The sequence below is a fragment of the Mercenaria mercenaria genome, chromosome 14 (genome assembly GCF_021730395.1).
Source record: "Mercenaria mercenaria strain notata chromosome 14, MADL_Memer_1, whole genome shotgun sequence".
NCBI classification, from domain to species: domain Eukaryota; kingdom Metazoa; phylum Mollusca; class Bivalvia; order Venerida; family Veneridae; genus Mercenaria; species Mercenaria mercenaria.
Window position 1 is genome coordinate 65,409,016 of NC_069374.1, and position 24,753 is coordinate 65,433,768.

The 24,753-nt window shown below is 34.5% G+C and overlaps 1 protein-coding gene across 2 annotated transcripts in view; it reads left to right on the top strand.

Moving 5' to 3' along the window:
• The window catches only part of LOC128548550 (uncharacterized), a 351,915-nt gene that overhangs the window by 131,862 nt on the left and 195,300 nt on the right, over positions 1-24,753 (top strand). For both annotated transcript variants that reach the window (XM_053523737.1, XM_053523738.1), the window contains exons 8-9: positions 3,470-3,558; positions 19,963-20,530. In XM_053523737.1, coding sequence (XP_053379712.1) covers positions 3,470-3,558; positions 19,963-20,530 — 657 coding nt within the window. The remainder of the gene's footprint in view (positions 1-3,469; positions 3,559-19,962; positions 20,531-24,753) is intronic.

The following is a 24,753-nucleotide window of genomic DNA, read 5'->3' on the forward strand; positions in this document are numbered from 1 at the left end:
TTTGTCAGATTTAGGCTGAAGACATTTTTAGTTGTACATGTCTAAGCCACTTGCTTGGTTCATGACTTGCGACAGATGCAGTTGTCTAAATACTGATGATACTTAATCGACGGACTTAGATTGTCAAGAGGCAGCAGACCTGATTGAAAAATTCATAAGATAAACTAAACAGGATCAGTCTGCATCATGTTGACTTTCTATTTATTTATAATAGTGTTTTTTACGCTTGAAATATTTACAGAAACGAATAAAGCTATAGATATGTAAGGTTTAAGACACACATGCAATAAGTGTCAAAATATTTTATGTAAAATTCATTTTCTGACACCCTATATGTAACTTTTTCATTTTTTTTTATACTTACCCGCTATGACCAAGTACCATTTTTGCAGCATACGTATATGATAATTATTTACAAAGGCATGTGAAATATTTTATTGCGTCACTGGGGAGACGGAGAAATAACTAATGTTCATATTTAAATAGAAATGAGAATGAAAAATGTCTACAAAGTCATATTTTTGTTCACAAACTTGTAAAATTTAGTCGAATATATCAAGAAATGGTCTTCAACTATTTTCATCATGCTATTTCAGAATCAGAAGTCTAGCCCTAGTTCAGTATTTACTTAACTGGAAATCTGAATAGGAAAATATTGGAGGTCTTTGAGCTCAAAGGTAAAAACTGACCATCATATTTTGTGTCCGGAGCAAAATTAAATGACAATTCAAGGTATTGACGTAGGTAGGTGGCGATGAGACGATGTGTAGAGAATATGAACTGGGTATTTAGGTCAAAGAAGGGAAGGACAAGGTCACTAATTGAACTTGAATGTCAAATATGTGCGTCATATTTCGTGTCTTGAGCATAACTTATGAACCATTCAAGATTGAATTTTTCAATTAGGTCTGCTGCCTCTTGACAATCTAAATTACAACCCCTCAATTAATACCCAACCTACTCAAACAAAAAGTTAAAGAAAAATGTGTCCTGCTTTGATACAACCCTGTGGGCGTCCATGTTGAAACATGGTTATTAAGATAACGATGTCGTTGGGCGGATGGATGGATGGATAGATGGATGGATGTGCGGCGTTAAGAGTTTGTTTCTGCGCAATAACTTCAGTTTGGGTTGAGGTACTGAAATGAAACTTAATCTATTGGTAGCTTATAGTAAGACCAAGGTTGGAATTGAATTTACGGGCCAGTGGAGATAAGATCAAGGTAACTGTAACTGAAAATAGAAGAAAAACTTTAGTTTCGAATAATGCATTGTAATTAACTTCAGGATATAAGTAGCTTATAGGTAAACCAAGGCTTGGATTGCATATAGGGTCAGTGGAGTCTGGTTCAAGGTCAGTTTAACTGATTTAATTGCATACTTAATTTTATCGTGATAAAAAGTCATTTTAATGCCATTTGATCATGCTCAAAGTCACTGTTAATAATAATACTCGTTAGCTCGACTGTACGAAGCATAGAGAGCTGTCCTACTCGACCCGGCGTCGGCATTGGCATGGTAAAAGATTTGATGCACTTTCTCTTTATCTCTAAAATTACATAATGGATTTGTTTCTAACTTAAAATAATTATTTCCCGTCATCACCCACATCATTTGACGTAAGGGTCATATCTCTCGGGCGAATATTTTATGAAATATCCCCATTTTTACTTAGAATTTCAGGTTAAAAGCTTTGATGCACTTTCCCTCTAACTGTATCATTACCAAAATGATTTGATTCAGACTTAAAATAATTGTTTCACATCATCACTCGCATCATATGACACAAGGGTTATAACCCTTGCACCAATATTTCATGAATTATGACCTCTTTTTGGTTAAAATTTCAGTTTAATACCAAATGATGCATTTTCACCATATCTCTGTTATTAATGAATGGATTTGGTTTAAACTTAAAGTAGTTGTTCACATCGTCACCGGCAACATATGACACAAGGACCACAGTTCATGCACCAATATGGTATGAATTATGCCCTCATATTACTTAGAATTTCAAGTTAAAGTTATGATACACTTTCGGTCTATCTCAGTTATCTCTAAACAAATTTGATTCAAATTTAAAATAGTTATTTCATATTATTAGTCACATGATATGACACATGGTGCACTACTCTTGCAGAAAGTTTTCACGAATAATGTCCCCTTTATACTTATTTATATGTATTGATAATATTTAATGAATTATCCCCCACTTTTACTTAGAAGCTTAGGTTAAAGTTTTGATGCACTTTCACTCATTCTCATTTATTACCGAATGGATTTGATTCAAACTTAAAATAATTGTTCAACATCATCACTCACATCATATGACACATAAGCCATAACTCTTGCACCAATATTTCATGAATTATCTCCCCTTTTCATTTAGAATTTCAGATTAAAGGTTTGATACACTTTCACTCTATCTCAAGTATTACAAAATGGATTTGTTTCAAACTAGAAATAGTTTTTCCACGTTATCATCCATATCATATGACACAAGGTGCGTAACTCTGGTACCAATTTTTCATGAATTATGCATCCTTTTACTTAGAATTTAAGGTTACTTTTGATGCATTTTCACTATATCTTAGTTATTACTAAGAGGATTTGATTCCAACTTGAAGTAGTTGTTCCACATCATCACCCACATCACAAGGTGCATAACTCTTGCATCAATATTTTCTGAATTATGCCCCCTTTTTGCTAAGAATTATACTTATTTAGTGTTTCGATACACTTTATCTTTATCTCTCATATCACTTAATATTTTTGACAGACTCAAGCTATTGTGCAATATCTTCATCCACCATTGGAGTCATTAAACACTGCAGTGACAGCTCCAGCTTCCTCAGATGTGCCCAGTTTCACTATCCAGCATCGAAATATACGAGCGCGCTGTCTCCTGTGACAGCTCTTGTTATAATACTTGGCACAAATGCACCTCATAATAAGAAAACGTGTCATGCACAACACCCAGACCCCTATCTCAAAGGTCAAGGTCACACCAAGATGTCAAACGTCAGTAGGGTTGTTTAACCGTCCGCTGCTTAACTCGCTCATCCATTAAGGGATTTTAATACTACTTGACACAAAAGTTTCCCAAAAAGAGACAATGTGCCATGCGCTATACCTAGACCCCTAGATATTTAATTGAAATTTCACATGTGTCTTCGAAGTTATAAAACTTGGTGATAGCATCAAGTTCCATAACTCTTATGTGCATTTTGGCCAAATTATGCCCCCTTTTGGACATAAAAAACCATGATTTGCATGCAACTTGCTATCTCCAAAACTAATGCAGATATTGGTTTGAAACTCTATTGATATTTTAACATTTAGGGTAATATTCGTGCTTCTAGGACAATTCAAATAGTCGAGCATTGGCTGTCTTACCGACCACTCTTGTCAAATTTATAATTATAACAGCACTGTTGTAATATTAAATATTATTTAATTGTATCTACAGATGAAATGTGGACAGATGACTTTGCAAAACACACGACTACTTTGTTGGATTACATGGAGAAGCTGGGATTGATTGTTAAACCCTCACCGGTATGAACTATTTATACATAAGTTTTACATGGTACCTATTTGTATAAATAATTTTAGGTCACCTTAGCACAAAGTGTTCAAAATGCCCTTCATATTTTGTAACAGAAGCAGAACTGAATAACCGTTCAGTGTTTTGACTAAATCTTCGGTTATATGTATATGGCAATACGATGATTAACAAAGCGCATGGACTTGGTCTGTAGGTCACAGGTCAAGATAACAAACCGAGTTCAAATCTGTCCATTGTATTTATATTTATAGAACAAATTCAAACCTATTCAAGATTTGGACTACAGCTGGGTGGTTTTAGAAGTGAAACAATCCACATTACTCCCCCAACTACCGGATATCCTTACTCCTCGCAAAAAATCACTTTCACACTTCTATATGAGCCGCGCCATGGGAAAACCAACAGCGCAGTCTGGTTAGGATCCATGCTGTTTGCTAACAGTTTCTCTGATTGCAATAGGCTTTGAAAGCGAACAGTATGGATCCTGACCAGACTGCGCGGATGCGCAGGCTGGTCTGGATCCATGCTGGTCGCAAAGCCACAATGTTGGTTTTCTCATGGCACGGCTCATATATTTTTGCCTTTGTATTCAAGCACATGAACTTGGTCAAAGGGCGAGATCACAAATTAATTTGTGTTTTGTAACTTGATCAAAACTTCAAACGTATTTAAGCTGTTGACTTTAAACTTTAAATAAAGGTCAGTGATGAAGAGTACAATAATCAATATTATTTACCCTTACACCCCCGTCCCTATCACCGTTGCCATACTCAATCCCTAAACCCCCTTCCACTGCCATATTACACCCTCTCCCCTCACACACCCATAAAAATATTTCACTTCCTTCTCTGATTCAGAACTGTGGGGGTATATTGCGGAGTATTTGTCTGTTTAGTCTTCTTAACACTGTCAGAATGTTTGTCTCTATAAAGAACAGAAACTGGTCACTAGGTCAAATTATAGAAAAACTTTCTCTTTAGGCCACATTTTCTGCTTGCTCATCTTAACTTTATGTCAAAATGCTTTTCCCCATAAATTCTAGGTGAAATCAGGTCTTTATCTAGGTCAGTATGTGAAGTCATAGAAATTAACTGTTAACACTCTAGAGGGCTCAATTACTACATGATCTTTTTAAAATTCCAAGGTTTTAAACAAGGGCACTGGGTCAGATCAAAGCAAATTTTTGTTAACACTCTTACTAAGATATCTTCTAGTTGATCATAACATTTCTTTGTCAGAATGTTTGTTTCTTTGACATGTAAGACATATAATATATCAGGTTAATTGGTCAAAAACTAGGACACTGCGTCAAAATAAAAGAAGGCAATTGTTTACACCAAAGAGACAACATGTTTTACTTGATCTTTATTAATCTTTATAAGAATGTTTGTGAAATCTAGCTCAAGTTTGAATCTTAATTATCTGAGTCAAAAACTCTTATAAAGATAATTTTCACGCTCAAAAAGGCCACAATTTCTACCTGATCTTCATATGACTTGAAAGGAATGTATATCTGTTTAAAATTTAGGACAAATTTGCAAATGGGTAATTTGGGAAAATTCTGGGTCATTAGGTCGAAACATAGGAAAACTTTATTTTAACCTTTATTTTTTAAGTAGACAACAAAGTGTACATACACTGTCATATATGTGATGTATACAATGTAAGTACAAATACAGGTTTCAGATAAGATGCAAAGTGCTTTTAATACATTCTAAAGTATATGAGATTTTGGTAATAAATATGTCATATTCCTTTGGACGGGATATGATAAGATATGCGAAATGGCCCCCTAAATAATTAGAATATGAAAACTCCATAATTGAAATTTTAACTGTCTAAAGCAAAAAAGAAGACCATAATCGTTAAAACTATGACTTTTAAAAGCTTCAAAACCAAGTTATTTCTACGACTCAGACCTTCAAAATAGTCGAGGTCCGTGACTTTTACCGTTTTTACACGCAATTTACACACTACATGCTCGATTTTCATTGTGAGCCGGACCTGGTGTCAAGCTGAAGTTTTGCTGAGAAAATAAGGTTACTAAAGTATACATTTTCAGAAAAAAAATCAGCTTGACACCCGCTCCGGCTCATATTGAATTTCCACTTTTTTTCGCAATTTTTAGCCCCACTTTGCTTTGAAGGAAACAGGATAACGTGCTCATCTCTAAGCAACCGAGCATCAAACAGATACGCGGGAGTTTTGTTCTAATCATGAAACTGATAGTCAAGAGTTGTTTTATAAGAAAATTAAATGTTTAGAGCCAAGTTTAATGCAAAAGTGAAAGTGAAAGTAGATCTAGACATTTTAATGATCAGTTACATGTTTTGGATCTACATGAACTGTATTTCGGGATTATATGCAAGTCGATTTTGTTTAAGCGGCATTTTAAAAGAAATAATAACCTGAATTAAAGTTGTTTCAAAAGAAAATTTTTATTGTTTACATAAATGTTATAGAGACAAGAAAGATAAATCATGCACACCGCAACTAGTAGACACATGTAGATAGTTCTTTTATGTAAAAATGATGACTTCCATGGTTCAGAAGTCTCTGTAACGCAATCGGTACGCACGACGGTTGAAGGGAAATTTTATGCCTAGTGTTAGTGGTATGCGAGATCGATTGCCAACAAATCCTGTAACGCTTTTGTAAGACGTTTTTTCTGTCAAAAACGACAAAAAGTACTATTCTTTGATGGTGAGTTGCAAACCATGTTTAGATTATATATTTTTAGCCGCGAGTTAAAATAGTTTAAACCATTTAACCGCATTATTTCTATAATTAGTCAATAATTCTTTTACTGAAGGCCTATGTCTGTGATAAAGTTATAAAGATGTTTTTATACTTCTTTTTTATGACGTATGAAAAATAGTAAGTCAACAACTCATCAATTTTAAAATATTCCGCTTCATCGCCATACGAAGTTTCATAAATAAATGTATGTTAAGTAATTAATGTCACTGACATGTCATTTCCGGTGTGAAATATTTTATTTTATGATTAAAAGATAAAATCCCTATATAACCGTTTTTTTTAACACAACAGCTAAGCTGTATTTGTGTTTAAAGAATATCTAAAACACCGAAAGACGCGTCATCTTATTATTGTTTTTAATAATTTATTATAGGTTGATTGTGATTTGTTTTGTTTTGCGTTTTAACGCTGTTTTTTCAACAGTAACTGACAATTAACTCAACCAGAGTTCCTGGATTTCGTACCAGTAAAAACCTGATCTCCGCATGTAGTTGTCAACTTCCCCACTTAATTATGAGATGGAGGACGAATGATTATAGTCACTATACCCCCTATCAAATCATCACGGAGAAGAAAAGCCTCGCCCGGGGATCGCACTCGCGATCCTGCGATCCGTAAATCTGCGGCGTCCTTATTTAGCTTCTACAATTTATATATATATAGCGTTATATAACTTATATAAATCAATTTCGACATTTCATTCCTAATGTATCCATCATCAGGGTAGGAGCAGAGAAACCAGTTTCCCTTTTAATGACAAGCATCTAAGCAAGGGAGCTACTGGTAATATTTCTCACCTCTCTGGTATGACGGGGCCGGAGATCAAACCCAGTATCAGCCCCCACCCCCCGTAGTCGAAGCGGGCCCGGACTAGCTAGGCTCTCTGTACTGTTAATGAATACGCTTTTGAAATGAAGGCACATATACAGGTGTTGTGTTTTTTCTCTTTCTTTTCTAGAATTACAGTAATGATTTAAAAAAGAAAAACGAGGAATGTCTAGACATGTAGTTAAGGTATCACAGAGGGGGACATGGATGTTTTTGTCATACTAAAACGTGCGCACGTATTAGTTACTTCGTGCTCATGTAGTATCTATTACTTGCGCACGAAATAAGAATTACGTTACGTGTTACGTGCGCACGTAATAGTATCAAACATCTGCACACGTATTAGTGTAAAAATACCTCTGCGCACATATCACTCGGCATGATGGGAAGCTTACTATAGAGATCACTTATTAGCTTATAGATGGGCACGTGCGCAGATGTTTCTTTGACTAACACGTGCGTACTGAACAACTATGCCGGTTCTTTATCGCTGCAGCCGTTTCGTCTCGAATATGTCTGTCTTTCTATTCGAGGAAAGGAAAAGCGGTAATCCAGAGAAAAGCCGGGCCATCTGCTTCTCACTGTGCAGCCATGACCTTGTTATTTTGTTAAAAAACAAATTATACCTACTGCTCTAACGAATTCAGTGTTCAATGCCATTAGAATAATATCAAATGTACAAATGTTACTACTTGGGTTATCCCAGGTCGTCTTGTAAACTGATTTTAATATAAACGCAATATATAATATAAATGCAACAATTGTAATTGGAATATAACATAATGGAGTAAAATCAAATAGTTTTCTTTGATCTATAATCCAAAATCTTTTGCAGGAAATCGGATGCATTTTACGTTACATATATAAGGGCATTTTGGCGGGAAACTGCACCTGCCATTCATGTCAATCCTTCATGATAATGATCTTACATACGCTAATGTATATTTTGTGCTTCTCATATCGATATAACAGTATTTCGTGTCAAAGGAAACGTTTTTGATTTAATCCAAGAAATTAAATTGAATAAACTACTTACATATGCTTCCATAGTTGTCATTCCGATCTAACTCGGTTCCGGCGACGTTTCTGCGGGTACGTATTTTAAATAATTAGGTGGTAAGGATTTAATAATATTATGCAATTCGTATATTATTTATTCAGGTAAAATGAACACTGTCGTTTTTCAACTTGCTTGATGAAAATACTTCATTACATATTTAAATAAAAAATCACCGAAAATATGAAAAAATGGAAACTTGTAAGACAAAGTCCTGCCTTCTGATTTATTCGACGGAGGTTTTGTTTTATACGAACGTCACACAAGAAGAACATTCCGTATACGAAACAAAAAAGGAAGAAAACAACAACACTAAATTTGTAAGGAGATTTAGAAGCAAAAAATGTTTTTTTAAAAGTTAATATTCCAAGTATGTGAAATAACTCGCTAAATCACTACAAATCCAAAACATGCAAAACTGTTTCTATGTTGCTATGGTAACGCATATGAAATGAAAGTTTTGGATTTTAGTTTTAGAAATTTTCTTGATACGAAATAAAACGAAACAGACATAATAGTTAGAGAATAAGCCTATGTAGATGTATAAAAATAAAAAAAAAATTATTTCTTAAAAGAGTTTTCGGTCGTCCTTACATGAAAGAGTTATCTCTCTTGTTTTTGCACGACCATTCTGTCTTAGAATACAAAATAAAAATTCGTTTCAAGAAGTTGGACCACTGAGTATTGTGACGACATACAATTTATAGGGTTCAGCAATATAAACTAAGATATATTGCAAAAGAGTTTTCTATACCCCCATTCTAAATGATCAAATATCTTTTCAGCGTAAGTCTTAGATAGATGTAATAATCAATTATTTTTGGGTCATTACCGACGTCTGGTCATTATATCTTGGTGGATTTTGAAAAATATAGTTAATTACCAATGAAATGTTGTTGTTTTACATGCATATTTAGTTGGGGCCATTTTGGCCCTTATCATATCCCGTCCTTTGCAGATATTGAATTGCTTTGTTCTACTTTCACTTACAAAGTATGCATTGTAAATACAAAAACCCAACAGTGGTAGAATTTTATCAAGATTAAAATACCCTGGGTAAGCAAGTTTGTATCCCAAGATAATGGTTTGTAAGGACTTTAAATCTCTTTCGATAACGCACTCTTTAAGTGCACATAATATCCAATTCTAAATGTCTTGAACCACAGAACAATCTAAAGAAACATGTTCATTATTTTCAGCGACATCACATATAGTGCAATGAGGTAATTCGTCCATTTTCTATCTAAAACGTATTTCTTTACAAGGAAAAATCTATGGAAAAGTTTATATTTTAATTGTTTTATTCTATTGTCATCTAAACTATTAAAAACCTATAAAATGGTAGCCGATTAACGTCTTCTTCAAAATAGGCGTTCTGGTACCTATGTATGTATGGTTTCGTAAATTTCATAAAACCAAATGTTTATAGATTTGTTTATTCTGGATGCTCGTTCTAGAGTGTGTGAATCAAATTTTTGATACAATTTTTAGAAAATTCATTTCAACGATCCAACTGTTTTAATGAAATGTATTCTTCACACAGTAGTCCGATTTATCTACTATATCGTTTACAGATATTATGTTTGATTTGATCCATTTCTTAAATAATAATGATGTGCCTTCATTCTTAATAAACCTTATTGCACAAATACCTTCTTTTCTTATTTCTAAAAGCAATTCGGGATGTTTCTTACTCGTTCTACTTTTTATCAAAATTCATATGTCAAGAATTTTTGTGGAAGTCAGGTAGAAATGTTGTGTCTATGCTTTAAATTTTGCTCGTCTGATTTTCGAAAAATATCTATGAGGTATTGTCATCATTTGATCGTTGGCGTCGGCGTAAGTTAAAAGTTTTATTTAGGTCTACCTTTTCTCAAAAACTATAAGAGCTACAGCTTTGAAACTTTGCACACTTTTTTATCATTATTAGAAGACTAGGTAGGCCAAGAACCATAACTCTGATATGCATTTTGTGAAAATTATTGCCATTTTTGTACTTAGAAAATTTGAGCTTTCGGGTTAAATTTTTTGTTTAGGTTCACCTTTTTTAAAAAAGTATTAGAGTTACAGCTTTGAAACTTTGCACACTTTGTTTATCGTCATTAGGGAACCATGTAGATCGAGAACCATAATTCTAACCTTCATTTTGTCTGAAATATGACCCTTTATATACTTAGAAAATTTCAATTTCTTGGTTAAATCTTTTGTTTCTCAAAAACTATAAGAGCTTCAGCCTTGAAAGTTTGCACACTTGCTTATCATCATTAGGCCTAACACAATTGTTTGTTTCCAGTATCCCGACCTACCCTAAATTTTACGCCAGACCTTAAATGTTTTTGTCGCCTTGGGGAATTTTATTTTTCTCTTTTTAACAAAATGTTGCAAAACTGCGCTTTTTATGCTTTAAACATGGTCAGTGATGTTTGAAATCAACTTACTGATGCTCAGAAGGCATAACCCCTTTATTAGGATTCATGTTTTGACACAAAAATAATTCCAAAAACGTCCCACTTAATAAAAAAGATACCGACCTACATGTCTTAATTTTTTTTGAGCATGTTACAGGAAACAGACATTTGTTTCAGGCTTTAGGGGTCTGTGTAATTCTAACCTGCAATTTGTCTGAATTATTGCCCTTTTCGTACTTGAATTCGGAACTGAAACTCCTTTTCTTACATATTGTCCAGCACGCAGGCGGCGCGCTTGTTATACTATAGAAATTCATTTGAACGATTAAAAATTTACTGTATTAAGGGATTACCTTCCAGTTGGCATTACAGTTATCTGTACATGTTTTGATCCATTTTGTTTTAATAGATACTATATGTGACTTAAGATCTATCATGTCAATTCCACCTTCGATTTTATTACCAATTAGTGTTGTTTTTGTTGTCGGAGCAAGTAGCGTTCTTGAGACTAGGGTATAACTGAATTTATTAGTTCATTATGACCATTGTCGTCCTTCTTTCCTGTTATGCCACGTACGTTATTAGCGTTCTAATGTTAAGTGCCATTTTGTCTGCGACGATTATAAAAAGCAAAGTGAAAATGGGACACCCTTGTCTAACGCCCAATTCTGGCTTTAAGGGTTTTGACATCCATCCATTATTTAATATATACATTTGAGAATTAAAATATATTTTTTAATCCATCGAATAAAATGAAGTCATTTTTAAATCCAGAATACTTTAATATTTGAAATAAGAATGTTCAACAGTATCGAAAGCCTTTCGAAAATCTTGCTCTATCAATTTGTGAATATTCTGTGTAATTGATGATATTTTGTATTTGCCTAAGGGTAATCAAAATAAATCTGTTTTTCGTATAACTTATGGAGCTAAACTGATTATTTTGTGACTTACTTTCTGTAGCAATTATTCTGGCTTTAATTTTATTATCTACATTAAGACGGAATATAGGTCTTCAGTTTTCTAAATTTGATAGATCTCCTTTTTGAATAATATACAGTAGTATAACTTCTGTACGTTGAGAGTATGTTAATTCCGATTATAAAAAAAAACTTAATTTAAAACGTGTGTTAATAGTGTCAGGATACAAATTTGTAAGTACGATTACTGAATGCTGCAACATAGATTTACAAAAACATTTTTAAAAAATCCATTGTTTCAACGAAGACGAAGTGGAGTGTGAACACCTAGTACGATAGATTTTTCAAGGCGGTCATCTCAACACAATTGGATTATATTATGCGCGGTAGGAAAAACAGCCTATAACGGCAGTAAGGTTTGGGTTATTATATCCTCATTGTGTGGGAACTATAAATTTGGATTTGCCTGTTTTTCTCTTTTTCTCTCCATCAGAGAAAAGTTCTGTTACACATATCGCAAAAAGGACTGAACGATCGTAACGGTCATGAAATTGTGTAGGAATTTTATTTAACATTAGGAGTTGCACATTCGACTTTTTAGCTCATCTGAGCGCTCAAGTTGCACTGTGTCCGGCGTCCTTCGTCATCCCTCGTCATCCGCTGCTGTACGTAGACGTTAAATTTTTAGCCAAATCGCAATGAAACTAAGGCAGAATGGTTTGAGTTAACAAATTCTCGACAAAGTTTGAAATCGGATCTTGGCTTTAACACTAGGCAACTGGGTAAGATCAAAGAAATATTTTGTAAATATCCCCGAATTGGGGGAGCATATGGTTGCCACATTGCCCGTCCGTCCGTCCGTCACACCTATTGTCCAGAGGATAACTCAAAAAGTATTGAAGATACCAAGTTGTTACTTAATACAATGGTAGAGCTCATTGATAGGAAATGACAAGGAACCATACCTCTAGGTGGTCCCATTTTTTAATTATCTCCCATTTTTTTTGCAAACCTTGTCTGGGACATAACTCGTATACTATGCAAGATATTTACTTGATACTTTACAAACTGATAGAAGTCAGTGAGGAGTGTAGTGACAAGGAACCATAACTCTAGATGGTCACACTTTTGAATTATCTCCCTTTTTCGAAAACCTTGTCCGGGGCATAACTTGAAAGGTATTGACTTCATATTTTCCGTATTTATAAAGGTCAATGAAAGAGAGTTCATGACAAGGAATTATAACTCTATGTGGTCCCACTTTTGAATTATCTCCCTTTATGACACTTCTTGTCCGGAGGATAAACTAAAAAGGTAACTTTATACAATGATAGACCTCAGTGAGAGGAAGTGTAGTGACAAGGAAACATAACTCTAGTTGGTCCCATTTTTTAATAATCTCCTTTTTTAAAACTTTCTCTGAGGCATAACTCGAATGCTATGCAACATAAATTTCATACTTTACAAACTGATAGAAGTCAGTGAGAAGGAGTGTAGAGACAAGGAACCATAAATCTAGGTGGTCCCATTTTTTAAAAATCTCCTTTTTTTGAAAACTTCATACTCACATATTCAAAGAGACCGGTGAGAGGGGTACCACAACTCTTGCTGACCATATTTTTCCTTACGTACCCTCCGTGACTGAAGAGCCCTTTAAGCTATAGTAATTTAGAAGAGATCCATCGGTGTTAACGATCGCCTTGTTTCCACTATTGTTTTTTCTTTTGGATCTTTGATAGTCCGGGCAGAATATTTGTCTCTTTATAAAATCTAATCAAGTAAAAAAGCTGGATTATCTAGGGTTAAAAATTAATGTCACAAGGTAAAGTTAAAGACATTGTTAACACACTACAGGTCATGATATAATATTCAATCTTAATGATACCTGATTAGAATGTTTAACTTTATAAAATTTAGCTTGAAACGGGATTATCTGGGATTAAAAATTGGGTCACGAGGTTATATATCATAGAGAAAAAAAACACTGTTAACACTCTACAGGAATTATTTTCTACTTAATCTTTGGAAACCGGGTCAAATGTAGGTTAACTTTGAAATTGGGTCAAAAAATGGTCACTAATCCAAACAAAGAAAAGCTAGAGACTGAATAGTTATAATGTTAATAAAATATCGGTAATGTCTGAAACTTGGTCATATGCGGTCAATAGGTAGGTTAGTAACGTTAAGCATAGAAAAAAATCTTAGCACTCTATATGCCACATAAAAACATGAGCACCGCAATGCAAAGCAATATACACACGGAACAAAGTCATGTGACCTTTGACCTCTAAGTGTGACCTTGACTTTGAAGCCAGTCATCTGAAACATGCGCTCTGCACATCATCTCGATGTGGTGAACATTTAGGCCAAGTTTCTTTAAAATCCTTCAAGCAGTTCAGGAGTTACACAGCGGACTCGAAACAAAGTCATATGACCTTTGACCCCTAACTGTGACATTGACCTTGAAGCTAACCATCCAAAACATGCGTTCTGCACGTCGTCTCGATATGTTGAACATTTGTGTCAAGTTTGTTTGAAATCCTTTGAGGGGTTCAAGAGTTACAGAGCGGACACGAAATTGCTAACGGACGGACAGACGGACAGACAGACAGATGGCCAGATGGACACCTGGGGTATAACAAAATATGTCCCTTTGGGCGTATATTATCAACAAAGGGATGGAGACGCAAGATATTAAGTTCTGACAATGTTTTACCTGCTGACCTACATTTTGATCCCAGCTGACCCAGTTTAGATTTTTTCATGTCGGACGACGACGACGGATACATTGCGATCAGACTAGCTCATTTTTTCACCTTTGTCTCAGATGCGCAACTTATAATATTGAAGAACATTTCAGGAAAGTGCTCTATGACGCTAGATCAAATACTTTTTGCGATATGTGTAACAAAACATTTCTCTGACAAACAGAAGGACGGACAGACAAATCCAAATCTTATTCTGTGCGGTGGCATAATAAGCCAGACCTTACCATCATTATAGGAATGTTTTACTACCGTACATAAATTAATTAAATCATGTTGAGACGGTCCCCTTGAAAAATCGATCGTCTTAGGTGTCCGCAGTCCACGTAGACTTAATTCGCAAATGTCTACTACACTGTCGCCATATGAGGCAGACGTGTTTTCTTTGCTTTTGAATCTTACCATAGTAACTCTGTTAATTGTGTGCTGAAAATTGGACATAATGTATATGAATGTGCTTTGCTTCTTTCTGTGCTTCTATGTTGCTGTATCTTCAGCGATTGAGTGGCTTGCATCAAGTGAAATATTTGATACTTTTCTTCATGAATTTACATCAGGCATTACCTGTCGTTCACTTGTAAGGTATACATACACTTAAGATCATTTACTGGAGATTAAATATACGGTATCGAATAATAGGGGATTAGGGAAACTAGACCCTGTAGCATATTGGATTACGCAACATAGCCTGCAAAAAGAAAACGCACGGAAGTAAACGAGGTTGTAAAAGTAAAATAATTCCTAAACAAAATATTATGAACTTTAAACATTTGATTTACCCTAGGAAATGCAATCAGTACAAAAATATAAGCAACATGTATCCTGCATTACTCTGAACTACAGCTTTGTCGTGACCAAACATGATTTTGTGGGCATGAGAAAATAGATTTCGCTCGTTTGACTGACACTTGGTACTCGGACAAGAATTTGAAACTTCCGACTTGAACCAGAACCAGAATGGATGTAAATTAAAGAGAATTCCTATAGTTTTTTTCCTTTCATAGAATTTTTTTAAATTCACATATATGATAGGAAAATTTGTGCTGAAAACAATGAACAAATAAAAACAATAGGTCACCAGGCTTGTTTTTGAGAAATATTGTTTTGAACACACCCACTGTTGCTGAAACTGCCAGCGATTTTTCAACATTTTCATAATTTTCTGCTTTTTTATAAATACCAACCAAAATATACATCAAGACAGCACAATAAGGTTTTTTTCTTTTTACAGATTTTATTATATACTTATTTGATATCATAGTCATATTTGTAATACTCTATCCTTACAATAATGGGTACAAATGAAAAATAATATTGTTTCATATTTACTTTTGTGAACTTTATTCAATGTAAAATACCCATAGTGAAGAATATTTTTTAAAATTTTGAAAAAACTCTTTCATAGAATTTTTTCCTGTTTTTCTTCTGTATAGATAATTGTATTGTGAGCATAAAAATGGCTAAAAATGTATGAGTCACCAGGCTAAATTTTATGTTAAGACCGCTAGAATACAACACCTGTTCGACGGAAAATGGCGCGAACCTGGCCAAATTGATTACATGTATGTGTGCTAGAAGTTAAAAAAAGTTTTAATTTTTTTTAATTCTTTCTATAATTGAATACTAAATAATCTGAAAGGTGGTATTGTCTTATCAGTACTAAGTCAATTATCTTACATTATATGAATAACACTGTCTTTGTACTAAAATGCGATGTGAAAACACAACCACAAAAATAGCAAGATACCTGTCAGGCATTATACTTGTCAATACAACATAAACCAGTATCAACATTTGATTACTGATAAAACTTATCAAAAATGTTATTTCACTCAAGATTCCTCATATTTAAGATTGTCTGTAACATGTTTCAACAAATGTTGACTTCAGTTCAGTTTTCCATAGAAAGTGTCGGCTGCGCAGAAAGATGCGCATACAAAACTATAGGAATTCCCTTTAAGTGTTAATAATAGAAAAAAATGGTGGTGTTGCGATCACTTGTAAAAACATGATAAGAGTAAATCACGGTATTGTCTGAAGCTTTGACTATGGCATTTGGAAACTCGTTTTCACAAATATGACCGAGCACGTAGTCGGTGTGTATAGACCACCGGCCCGACTGGTAACCAGTTCGTTGTTGAATTCTTTGACTTCACCGATAACATTTTACCACATTCTGAAAATTTACTTAAATGGGCGATTTCAATTTGCATTTAAACAATGACAGGAGTGATATTACTAACTTAGATGACTCGCTAGTATCAGTGAGCCTGGAACATCATGTTGATTTCAGTACTCATACAGGATGATCTAGTTATAACTGAGTCTCTAAATCGTGTTCATGTAGAGAAATGTGAGCCTGGACCATTTTTATCTGATCACTCTGTTGTTAAGATTCTTTTACATGTTAAAAAGAGACTATTACTAGTAGGAGCGTATTATTTAGAAACTTAAAAAATTTAAAAGAATCAGAATTTTCCAGTGACCTTAGTGCAATAAACGTTGATTCACAGAATATCAATAAGTTTAGAAATGAGTTTAAATCGGAAATAGAGGAAGTCCTGAATAAGCACGCTCCTCTAAAAGAGAAAACTATAACTCATTGAGCACCCAAACCATGGTTCAATGATTTGCAACATCTAAAACAACATGTGTACATGGAGGCGTTACGGTAAAACAGATCAGTTGGAGTCATATAAAGCAGTAAGAAATGACTATAATTTTGGAATCAAACGTCACAAAAGAAACGCATGCAATGAAAATATAAAGAACGCTAAAGGCGATGCCAAGACTATGTATGGATTAGTATCTAAAGTAACTGGTACCAAATCTGAAAACTAACTGTCTCCAGGATGTTGAAATTTCAGGCAGTTTATGTGCATGCTACACTGTATGTAGCATTTAAATCGTCATTATATTACTTATGAATCACGGCGATCAACCGAAATTACTAATATTGTCTTCTAGTTGAGAGAGATGAAAGCATGAAAACAATAAAAAAATGAATATACGGCTTATTTTTCCAATTATTAAGTTAGTTTCGTCGCCGCATTTGACGCAGACTAAACAAATATATGCTTTTTTTCACCCTTGCTGGTGCAAAATCTTTTACTTTTCCTATGTAAGTATGATGTATAAACGATTATATATATGATCATCAGAGTGATAAAAGATAAAGTTAAATTTGAGAACATTATATGGTTTATAACATACTTTTCACTTACATAGTTATTTTACCGAATTTGACGCATCAAATTATTTACTGGTTATGTCTTAAGTATTTTTGAATTATCATATATTTTTTGTTTGTAAGTGTGTATTAATAGGATTTATATAGTAACATAATTCCAATCAAATTAAAAAATAAAACAAAGTAGCTTTTTTATAATTGTTTCTATTTTGCTCTTTAGCCCTATCAATTTTAAACAGGTATACATGTATTCTCGTATCGTATAATAAATTGATGGAAACATTTACATTTTTTTCGGTAATCGATCCTTTATTGGAAATGTCCACTAAGCTTTTGATTGGCTGAACAAATTCCGATTCTCGATTCCTGTTTTGATATCATTTGATTGGACGATCACAAAACAATAACCCGTTAGTGTTTACAGAGCACCCTTAAAAGGAACACACTGCCAATATTCGTGCAATTTCCTTCTTAAATAAAAGGTACTGAATCATGTAAATCATGTCACTAAGTTGTGAGTTGAATTTCTGTTCTAGGAAAAACGAAGAAAATGTATAATGAGAACTAAATCTTTAGGCCCCACCTGTATCAAAGCACGAACTTCCCTTGTTTTTCTGCCAAGGACCCAGACTACTTTAGTCTTCCATTCCATAATTAAAAAGAAAAATAAGGGAAAAACAGGGTGCTCTGTAAATATCACAGTTTTTTATTAAATGAACCCATTCTTGAATTATATCACTTTTAATTCATTGGGAAGGAAACAGATACCCACAAAATAATTCATTTGTCTTTAACTCTTTTTTTTCTGGCAATGTAGAGAAAATTTGTGATAACATTTTGGTAGTTAATATTGGCCTCCCATACTGCACACTTTGGCTCATTTGAAGCACTGATGAGGGAGTGGAATCTGTTTGAAGATAACGATATACTTTTACATATTTTGTTATCTTAAATGAATCATGATGCATAAAACGTTATTAAAATAGTATTATGGTATAGTTCAATTTTTCATCTTTGTTTTGGTATGCTACATATCATGTTTATTCTTCAGAAATGTGGAGAAAGTATGTTAAAGCAGGTAACCCCTAGACCCCTTAGTATGTCCTTAAACTAGGTCACAGGTTCAAATTATAGAAAAACTTTGTTAATACGCTAGAAGCCACATCTCCTTCCATATCTTTTAAAGCTTTCGTCAGAATGTTTTTCTCGATAAATTTAAAGAAAACATTAAACTGGGTTCACCTAGATCTTAAAGAAGATCACTGGGTCAAACCATGAAACGATGTGCAGACTGCTTGAACATGCTTTGTAGGTCAAAGGTCAAGGTCACAAATTGAGCTAAAAGGTCTAATTTATCAATAATATTTCGTGTCTGGAGTAAAACGTATTAACAATTTAAGGTATTGACTTCAAACTTGGCATGTAGGTAGGTAGTGATAATAAAATAGATAAGAAGACAATGTGTAGAGAAGGTCAATGTCACAAATTGAGTTAAAAGGTCAAATCTGTCCGTCATATTTAGTGTCCCGAGCATTAAACATTTAAGATACTGACTTCAAACATTGGATATAGGTAGGTTGTGATGAATGTGCAGAGTGCATGTACCAGGGTGGTAGGCCAAAGGTCAAGGTCACACCAATGTAAAATCTGCTCATTATATTTTGTGTCCAGAGCATAACTTAAAAATATTAAAGGTATCGACTTGAAACTTGGAATATAGGCATGTAGTGATCAGATGATGTGCAGATTGCAACACATTACAGCCCCACCTTACTCATTAACCCCATCCCCACAAACAATCTCTTTTTTTTTTCTTCTCTACTTTTAGTATCCTCTCATCACTACCGCACAGCCACACCCTGCTTTCCCCATCCTTCTTCCAAAAAAAACTGGGTTCCGTTAAATTCTAAACTAAATCACTTGGTAAGAACATAGAACAACTTTTCTTTAACATTCTAGAGACATTTTTATACCTGATCTTCAAAACACTTTGTCAAGATGTATGTCTTTATGAATTCTAAGTTAAGTTTGAAAGTAGGTTACTTGAGGTTGAAAACGAGGTCGCTAGGTTAAATTACAGAAAATCATCGTTAACTCTCTAGAGTCCACATTTTCGGAATTATAGAAAGACATTTATAGCGCTCAAAGGTAATATTTACTACCTGATCTTCATGAGACTTGGTCAGAATGCTCGTCTGGGATAAATTTGTAACTGCGTCACTTGATAAAAACCAGATAATTTGGTCATATCAATGAAAAAATTGATTAATGATACAGCTTTTTTACAAAACAGTGTCAAAATGTCTGTCACTTTTAAATCTAGGTCATATAAGATAATAAGTTATCTGGTGGTAAGAACTTGGTCAGGTGAGCGAGCAATGCATGACCTTCATAGCCCTCCAGTCTATACATATTTCTCTATTACTGAAATAAGCTTCATTCTTCTTATATATAATATTTTTACAGAAAGTGGAATGGGAATGGTTTGCACCTTGCGTACTGAAGAAGGAAGTGCATGAAGATCTGATCAAGCTTGAAAGCCGCCAGTGTGGCAGTTTTGAGTGTGAAACGTACACCTTTACAAGCAAACTTTGTTTCACTACTTCGACAAAGTTTATTCCAGTTGCAATATTTAACAGATTGCTTGCTGCATGTATAAGAGAATGGGAAGTGTATAAAAGAAACAAAGAGTGTCATTTATATTGCGGTTGTGGGATTTTTCAGCTGCGTGGTGGTCATTTGTTGTATGTGTTTTTCTATGCAAATGTAGTTCAGATCTGGATTAAAAGGAATACTACTAAAAAAGATGCCCCGTCAGGTGAACTTTGTCTGAAGGTTAAATGCTTTGTCAAGAAATTCCTGAACAGCTGTTTCCATACAAAACTTGATGAATATTACAAGTGCCCGACGGCTGATACAAGAAATACAGAAATGCACAAAGATGAAAACCTAGCATGTGATGCGGTTCATTGTACGTTCCATGAAAATGAAGTAAAGTGGAAAGATTTAACAAACAGCTGGTCTCAAGATCGAGGTAAATTATAATTCATTACTATGTACTGGTATATTATACACAGCAAATGCTGAAAAACAAAGAAGTCCAAAAGACTATTGCATGTTTTATGGCAGACCAATTAATGTAGAAGATGACGATAGAGACCACCTAGAGAAAACTTGTAACCTTGAAACTTTCGCAGGGGGAGGATTTGGAGATGTCTATAAATGCAGAAAGATGTACCATCACAATCAGTTGATCATATACTTGTTTCAGATAACATGCATCCTAAAGTAATATTTTACATTTTGTATTATGAAATCAGACCATTGATAATATCATATGATTCACATAGAAACATTTGCATCACATATATTACAATGTATGTCAACATTCCACTCGGTGTCGTACCAGTGTTTGATACTCTGCTCTCAACATTGGTAGTCTCAAGGCAGAAAATACATTTTCTGATAATAAAGTTAGTAAATAATGTTTGAGAATTCTAACATGACCTGTTTTATTTCCTCTTGAAACACTGTTTTTGTGCTACAAAATCACTGAATGCCTCAATTATTCCGACAAAGCATCAAACTTTATAGTGGTGCACTCGAAAAGAAAACCACACAATATGAATATTTGGTGGATGTTATTAAGGATGTAGATAATTATCCTTGATATCTTGTTAGAATCGAAATAATATATCTCAAATAGTGATATTCTCTTCAATAAAATCATTTAGTTCAGATGCATCTAAACTCAGTTTTATTCAACAACCTATCACTATTTAGGACATACTATTTCTTAGTTTCCATATGGCCAAATAATCTATGCCAATAAGATAACATTAAATTTCCTATGTAAAGGATGCACTTAATGTTAAATTGCTAATGCGTTATCCTTGTAATAACAATGACCTGCCTTCCAGGATAAATAAATAACATTCTATAAAATGCTTTCCTTAGTCTTCAAATAGTGCTTTACATTCTGAACGCTGAGCCATTAAAGACTTGTTGCTTATCGCAGAGGAGGTGTTATGCAAAACAGTTCCAAAAGAAATTGCCACATCCTACAAATTTTATACGGGTCATCTTAGAATTAACTAGGAACAACACTGTAAAAGTTTAATTTTTTCTAAAAAATTGTGATTGATTTTTCCTGATAGATATGTAAATTTTCAAAATGATGGTATCCTGCGTAATATTAGTAGAGTCAGCAAGTGAGTTTATTTTTCAAGAAACTTGTCAAATTAACCTTTGTACTTGAAAGCGTATGATTTTAAACTTGGCACAAAAGGAAGACGGTGATGAGAGGGTAAGCAGAGCTCTGAAGATCAAAGGTCATGGTCACAAATTGAGCTTAACGGTAAAAAAATGTCCATCATATTTTGTGTCCGGAGCATAACAAAATAACCATGCTAGGTTTGACTTCATATTTGGCATGTAGGAAAGTGCAAATGAGATGAGATGCAAAGCACAATAACCGGGTCTGAAATTCGAAGGTTAAGATCAGAAATAGAGCTGAAAGGTCAAATCTGTCCATCATATTTCGTGTCCGGAGCATAACTTATTAACCATTCAAGGTATTGACTTCAAACTTGACATGTAGGTAGGTGGCGATGAGACGATTTGCAGAGTGGATGAACCAGGTGGTAGGTCAATGGTCAAGGTCAAAAAAAGGCCAAGTTTGCCCATCATATTTGTTGTCCAGAGCATTACTTAAAAATATTTTTAATTGATCCATTTTTGTGCACTTACATTTTTTCAGCGTAAGCTGTATAACATTGATTTTACCTGTATTCTACAGTAGTTGGGGCACGGAACAGGGGCGCGATGAAAAGATAAACCATTTATTACTAAGTCTTAAATGACATTGAGTATCAGAAACCACATATCAAATAGAGGATATTAAGTAGATTTGTTACCCAAAACTAAAATGATTTATTCTAATTTTAAAGTATTTAGTAATTTATCATCGCAAGGGAAATCGAAAGTCAACTTCTTCCCCTGTTGCTTACCTTGCTTAAATAAACTAACAAATCTCAAATTTCATGAAAATAAGGACAATGCAAACAACAACAATGTCCATATTAAATTGAAAAATCACTATTCCATCATTTATGTAAGTATTTACCTAATACTTTACCAAAATAAAAAGGATTTCAACAGTTATTGAAGTTCTTCCAACCTGCAAATGTTCAACTGACTTCAATTTGATTTTATGCTTTAAGTTTTATTAAAACCAAGAACTTAATCGAGTAATTAGAATTATTGGTGTCATAAGTAACTCAAAAGCTTCTAGGCTTTTATTAGTCCCCTACTGGTTGAAAACCAGTTTCGTGGACTATAGGAATGCGCTTTTCCGTCTGACCGTCATTCTGTCATTCTGTCATTCCGTCCGTCCGCAATTTCGTGTCCGGTACATATCTCTGTCATTCATTCAGGGATTTTAATATTACTTGGCATAAATGTTTCCCATGATGAGACGACGTGTCATGCGCAAAATCTGGACCATTGTCTCAAAGGGCAAAGTCACAATTGGGGGTCAAAAGTCAACAGGGTTTTTTTCCTGTCCGGTCGATAACTCTGCCATCCATGAAGGATTTTAATATTTCTTAACACAAATGAACCTCATAATAAGACGATGTGTCATGCACAACTTTCAGACCCCTAACGCAAATGTCAAGGTCACACTTGGCAGTCAAATGTTGACATGTCATGAACGGGTCTGTTTTGTGTCTGGTCCATAACTCTTTCATTCATCAAGAGATTTTAATATTACTTGGCACAAACGTTCCATATGATAAGACGACATACCCTGCGCAAAACCCGATCCCTAGCTCAGAGGTCAAGGTCACAATTGGAGATCAAAGTTCAACAGGTATTTTTTCCTGTCCGGTCCAGAACTCTGTCATCCATCAAGGGATTACAATATTACTTGGTATAAATGTTCCCCCTGATGAGACAATGTGTCATGCACAATACCCAAAACCCGAGCTTAAAGGTGAAGGTCATACTTGGAGATCAAGGGTCAATAGGATATTTTTCTTGTCCGGTCTATAAATTTGTCATGCAAAATAGGAATTAAATGACCTCTCATGAACTGCTTGGTGGATCTTCATTTAACTTGGTTTGAAGCATCATTCTTAGGCTTTGTCTCAAATTTGTTCGGTGATGGTGTTTGACTCTTTTAGGTCCACTAGAGTTCAAAATAGAAAACAACCTTTATCTGACTTCTTCTAATAAACCGCTGGCTGGATCTTCATCAGACTTAGCCTGTACATTCTTGTAAAGTCCTCTCTTAATTTTTCAAATGAGGACACTTGGTTTCTTTTAGTGGCCACTGGAGCTTTAAAAGAAAAACCTTTAAATGACTTCTTCTCATGAATCACTTAATGGATCTTCATTAAACCTGGTCTGTAGTATCAAACAATGGTTCTGCTTGGTCTAATTTAGGGAAAAACGGAGCTAAAAATAGGAAAGAAATTAACAACTTCATATCATTTGTTCGTTCTAGTGTTTATGCACTTTTGAGGTGTCACAGAAAAATACAGAAAAAAAAAAACCTTTGAATTACGTTTTGTAATGAACTGCTTAAAGGATTGTCACTGCATCTGGTTAGAAACAAGGCCAGAAGGTCAAGCTCCCCTTCAGGTGAGCGACTTAGGCTCTTTTCAGCCTCTTGATAACTTTCACACGATGTAGCAATCTTATTTTTATGGCTTGAATGTTTATGTAAATGGAACAAAGTGGAGCGCGAAATCCCCAGGTTTCTATCTCAAATGTCACGGTTACACTTAGGGGTCAAAGATCATTTTAGACCTTGTCCGGGCTGTAACTTTGATACGTACGCAGCAATCTTACTTTTATTTAGCCTAAATGTTAACCTCAATGAGAGTGTCGCGCGCAAATCGCTTCCCAAAAGGTCATCGTCACACATAGGGTAAAAGGTCATTTTACAGCTTTTCGGGGCCATAACTTTGACATGCATTTAGCAAACTTATTTTTATTCGGCATAAATGATTGCCTCAATTAGACAGATAGTCGCGTACAACTCCCAGACCCCACACTTGTCTAACGGCATTTAAGAGCTAGTCCGGACCATTGCTTTTACATGCTTTGAGCAATCTTATTTACTTTAGCTTACCTGAACTTTGTTCAAGGTGAGTTATCAGTAAAGGTGGAAGGTCCGGCGTTTGTCGTCCGTCGTCCTTTGTCCTTCGGTCTGCGTCAACACTCTTACTTAAACATCTTCTCCTCTAAAAT